Genomic DNA, 5,661 nt, shown 5'->3' on the forward strand with positions numbered 1-5,661 from the left:
ACAAAAAAATTATTTTTAATAATTGCTTTTTTGTTTTTAGCATTTCCCTTAACAATAATCAAAAACCTTTTCCAGTGGAAGGTATACAAGTTTTCAGATAACATTAAACTCCACATTTTAAAATGAAAAAAAAAATGAAATTGTTCATGAGAAACGAGAATTCACACTTGTGATTTTCGTTAAAATTTTATTCTCTTGATTAAACTATTATGACCACAATTCCCAGATTGCGGCCACCTCCACATTTTGAAAGCCACGAATCAAACAGTAAACTTGTATATAAAGCAGCTATTATATAAGGTAGCATATACATATTTTTTTTTAATTTCGAAATACTACAAAATTAACTAACGTTTAAAAAACTGTCTTTTAAGTATAAAATATAAACTTTTAAATTTAAGAAAATATTTGAAAAGAGAGGTATAAAAATTTCTACGCTACAATTTAGAGAAATCATTGTTTCTACAATTATAATTAGTAATGAGTTTTTGAATTATTTTTTTATTATTTTTGAAGCAAATGAAGTTTCCAACCAGGCTTCAGTGTCTTGGTACTTAGTTTAGCAATGAGCGTTTCTGAAATCTCAAATGGAAGGGTGAAGAAATATAGTTAGTGGAATTCGATTGAAGTTTAATTTATACTAGAATTGATTTAAAGTTTTACATTCAATCTCCTTTGATCGGCAAAGAAAAATCTGAGCTAAAATGCATTAACTGAAAAAAAAATACATAAAACAATGCATGGCAACACAATATTTATTTTCAAAACTCATGGAAAAGGTATTATTTTGCTCTTTTTTGTCTTGGCTTAAGTAATGGAGATTTAGACGCTCTTTTTGTTGGTTTAGGCGATCGTTTCGATGGGCTTTTTGCTTCGAATTGAAGAGTTTCTATCGCTGCTGATCGAGTGATCTGCCTTGCGATCGATTGCTGACTTCCTCCCCCTTCTACTATGAAAGGTCTTTTCGATGCTGATTGCAGACTGCTTCCTTCGTCTGATCCAAGAGTTCTTTTTGCTGAACATAACGGACAACTTCCTACTTCTTGTTGGAAAGTTCTTTTGGTTGAAGTCTGTTGACTACTTCCCGTTTCTGATTTGATTCTTTTCGTTTGAGATTCCTGATTTCTTACTGATTCTGATTTACGAGTATTTTTTGCTGACGCTTGTTGAATGCTCTCCGTTTTCGATTTGAGAGATTTAGCTGCGGATTGAATGTTGCTTTTCACTTCTAACTGAGCTGTGGTTTCTGGTACTGATCTAAGAGTTCCCTCTGGCAGAAAGCTTTCTGCTTCTGATCTAAAAGAGCTTTCTAGTTCTGATCGAAGAGTGCTCTTTGGAAGATTTTTCTCTGCTTCTGATCTAGAAGAGCTTTTTAGGATTGACTGAAGAGTGCCGTCAGGAATAAAGATTTCTCTTCCTGATCTAGAAAAGTTTTCTGGCGCTGATCGAAGAGTGTTCTCTGGAATAAAGTTTTCTGTTTCTGATCTAGAAAAGCTTTCTGCTGCTGAAGGGGAAGAACATTTTGCTGCAGATTGAGGGCAACTCAAGCTACATACTGCTAGCTGTTCATTTATACCTGCTCCTTCTATGGTTTTAGGATATATGTTACTGCTTTCAGAATTCAAAACAACTGTCTGAAATTTAAAAAAAAAACATAATTAATTAAAATTCTATTTAAGCTTCATTTTTTGGTTTAATTTTTTGAAATTACTTTTTTCTAAATCTGCGTGCTATAACTAACATTTTCTGATAACTTTTTAAATTTGGATTTAATAATAAGATGGTCAAGATTTCTCTTTAAACTTAACACCGTTCTCCTTAAAAAAATACTATATTTGAAGCGATTCAATCAAGTTCCGCCTTATCCTAATTTCTGCAATACGGATTGACTTGAAAAGATTAATTAATTTTTATTTCTTTCGACGAGTAAAATTATTTACCTTTTACGCGTCGTTTTTTGGAGTAACACAGTAATTCAAAATCGCGTTCCTCAGAATTTTTATCTCGTGACTTGGTTATTTGAATCTATAACATTCAAGATACTTTTTCTCCCAATTATAAGATATGTAAATCTTAACATTTAGTATCTCTAAAATTATTACTGCCTCATCTGTAATCTATAATAATTGTTCGATGCATTTTTCACTGACATCTTATAACAGTTTTCGAAATTGACAACTAAATTGAAAAAGAAGCATTAATAAGGTTTAATTGTGTTATGAAATAAAATAATTTTTGCCAGTTATGGAAAATTTGTAAGAAACTTTTTTAGTGTATTTATAATTAATATAGTATATAACTTTAATATATAACTAATAGTATTGTTTAAATCTTTAATTGTACGCATGATAACTAACTTTCAAAATGAATGAATAATTTAAACTCACAAAATAACCTCTTTCTTATATATTCTTTATATTTCTTATATTTGAAAAATAAATATTAATATTGGCAATATTTTCCAACACATCCGGCGTTGCAATTTTTTCATCATAATAGCAAAATAGTTTTGCAACAAAAAATTTATTTTACTTAAGCATAATTATTACGCTAATGAACTAGAAGAAACAGACAAAATATTACCAGACGAGTTAAAAATAAAATGATAACATGAACTGTAGAATCAAACCAAATGAAATTCCTAAATTAATTGTTTAATCCATAATAACCAGTTCTAACTATTTATTTTTAAACATAAGGCATAGTTTTTAGAAAAAACTTATAAAATGCTAGTAAAAATCAAAATAAGTGTTTTCTAAATTTATACTGCCTCAATCGCTTTGAAAGTTTTTGTAACAATAAAGAATGCTTACATTATCCATGCTGTCAGTTTGGTGGCTTGTTTCAACACCAGATTCTGCCAAATTCGGTACAAAAATCCAAGATCCAGAAGGTCCAGAATTTGTTTCATATCTTCCATGAACATCACGCACAACAGTTAATTGATGACCAGATTGCTGTGCTCGACAGAGAAGACAGCGACAGCCAGTCGAAGTTTCTTCAACGCCAGTCCTCGAGCATGGTTCGTCATTGTCGGATACCCAGAATCCTTTTACTCTTTGATACACTGTGGAGCCCAATGAATCCAAAGTTTGTCTATACAAATGACCACCATACGTGATAAGACGACCAGAAGTTTCTTTTCCATAGGTGACAAGACGACCTGAAGTTTGCTTTCCGTACGTGACGAGACGACTCGAGGTTTGCTTTCCGTATCTGGCTACTCGAGACGAAACTGTGCCCCAGCGACGTACATCAAAAACAGAAAACGCTTTGTATGTGATATATTTTAATTCGTACTGTTTGGTAGTAGGAATGTTTGACATAATTTCGTTTGAATTTTTTAAAATTAATGTGTTTGTATTGTAAATGGTTGAATGTTGTCAGAAGAAAATTTTTATCGAGTATTATTTCTTTGAAACAATGAGGTTTTGATTTTGATTTGCTCATTATTAAGGGTGCAATATTGTAACTATGAGTAATAATATTACTTTGTTCCAGGTGAAATTTAAAATCTAAGTTATTTGTTACTATCCATTGTTATGAGATAAACTACAATAAATTGATTTTTTTTCAATAAATTCTCAATACCCCAGAATTAAAAATTTTTATAAACATTTTAACAGAATCAGTATTTTGTAAAGACATTATATTATATTCACAATGAAAACAAGCCATTTTCTTCGGTTCGTCTTTTAAATGTAACGACTGATAAAGTGCTGCTAGGTTCGGAATCTTAAGTCTTTTTAAACCGTAATTCCTTCTTAATCGTAACTGTACGATTCCACAATTGAAATGGTGCATTTTATTTGTTATTTTATTTCATAGTACAAAAATTGAATTAAGTAATAGTACATTTTATTACTTTTTCTCCTACGCATACAAATAAATCATTTACAATTGATGCGAAAAAATTTTATTCGGCGATATTTTTGATGGATTCTACATTGCGTAAGTGTGAATGAAGGACATTACTCACTTGAAATGTTATGTTTCAAGTGAGTCTTCTCAATTTTATGAGTTCATTATACCCATATGCTATTGCTCTAAAACCATCGGACTTACATGCCCGAAATTCTCTATTCAAATATACTTAGTGTTGGCAGAACTAATTTAAGCAGAACATCACCAATCAGTAAAAAAGGCAGTATTCTTGAGGATTTTTACTATACGGATGGTATACTTCTTTCGAGACGAGTAGCTTTGTATATGAATATTTTAATATGCAGAGAAGGAAATAAATGAGTTTTTATGCATTAAAGAAAAATTTTTTCAGTGATTACACTTTTTAAAAAGCATAACTACTCACTCTTCTAAAATGTCTCGCCCTTTTCTTAAATAATCGTTGTTGTTTCCTAATTTTTATAATTTCAACAAGCCCAGATTTTTTTTTCCATTTTTATAATTTTACCAGATTAACTCCCTTTCCAAAAAGGAATCAAATTACAAATAAACCAAAAAGTTTCATTAAATGATTAGCTTTGTGTGAATTGCGGACGTAATTAGTAATTATGCCATCTTTTTTAACTTATTTATTGCTAACTGAACAAAAATCGAGAAAATAAGCATGATTTCCAACTCTATAACAAACAAAATAAAATACTGAAGAAATTCTTTTTTTTTTTAAATTTTAATAGTAATAATACAATAATATTTATGATTTATCACAACAAGATTACAACATACAACAATATTATATTATTGTTTTTAATTATGTTAATCACAATAATTTATTAACAATTGTGTTAAAGAAATAGCGTTTATAAAAATAATTTAAAAAATTTGAATGACTATTTAACTTTTTTAATAATTTCAAATTCTCCTAGCAATTCAATAATGCTTAATTTATTACTAATTAAAGTCGAAAAAAAAAGACAATTTTTGACCTCGCTATTTTTCAGGTCTTTATACAATCCAAATTAAGCCAGGGAAAAATCTTTTTTTTTTTTCAGAAGTTATAATTATACTTATTATACTATTCACCCTAACATTTACATGTCTATCTTTTAAAACTTGTTTTCGAAGTCAATCTCTCAAAACTAAAATTTTTCGGCGTTAAAGATGGATAAATGTACCAGAAAACTTAAGAACCAAAAATATCTTAAGATATTTGAAGACAACGCTTATTCGGTTCCATTTGTTCTTATTAGGAGAATTGGTGGGGATGGGAGAGTGGGGGGCAATATCTTGACCTAAGTCATCATGGGCCCAATCCAATCATTGGCAGCTACCATCATGGATGCGGTCGCCTGGAATTTAATTCACTCACCCTAGGGAACTTATGACGTCATATTTCACTTTCGGAGCTTTTCGATGATGGGAGAGTGGTGGATGTTCCGCCATGTTTGGTAACATTTATTTCCATATAGCATGCAAAAAATCCGATGTTGTTGTAATCAAATATTTTTACAAAAATACCGCTAAAAAATAATTAATCTCAAGTGTTGTTGTTTGCATGTCGTATTTCTAGTGTAAGTGAAAAAAAAATATAAAAACAATTTTCGCCACCTCTGCTAATAAACAGTGTTTTTCGGATTTTTTTTTCCAAGGAACATAAAACAGCCACTGCAGTGCCTTACACTTTAAGACAAAGCTATAATTTTATACTATATATAACATTTTACCTTGGATAACTATCTGAGCTTTAATACGAACAAATGG

The 5,661-nt window shown here is 30.1% G+C and overlaps 1 protein-coding gene across 1 annotated transcript; it reads right to left on the bottom strand.

Moving 5' to 3' along the window:
• Nucleotides 1-782: 782 nt before the first annotated feature.
• LOC139425343 (microtubule-associated protein futsch-like) lies at nt 783-3,435 on the bottom strand. Its single transcript, XM_071179461.1, has 2 exons — nt 2,814-3,435; nt 783-1,634 (listed from the first exon to the last, which is right to left on the bottom strand). The coding sequence occupies exons 1-2, from the start codon at nt 3,324-3,326 to the stop codon at nt 783-785; spliced, it is 1,365 nt and encodes a 454-aa protein (XP_071035562.1). The 5' UTR covers nt 3,327-3,435.
• Nucleotides 3,436-5,661: the final 2,226 nt, after the last annotated feature.

This window comes from Parasteatoda tepidariorum, chromosome 4, assembly GCF_043381705.1.
Source record: "Parasteatoda tepidariorum isolate YZ-2023 chromosome 4, CAS_Ptep_4.0, whole genome shotgun sequence".
Classification (NCBI taxonomy): domain Eukaryota; kingdom Metazoa; phylum Arthropoda; class Arachnida; order Araneae; family Theridiidae; genus Parasteatoda; species Parasteatoda tepidariorum.

What these genes read in the sequence shown, in the direction of transcription:
- LOC139425343 (XM_071179461.1), bottom strand. Translation starts at nt 3,326, where the DNA reads ATGTCAAACATTCCTACTACCAAACAGTACGAATTAAAATATATCACA. An exon ending in AAACTGACAGCATGGATAAT is followed by an intron (nt 1,635 to 2,813) that starts GTAAGCATTCTT and finishes TTTAAATTTCAG; the next exon opens with ACAGTTGTTTTGAATTCTGA.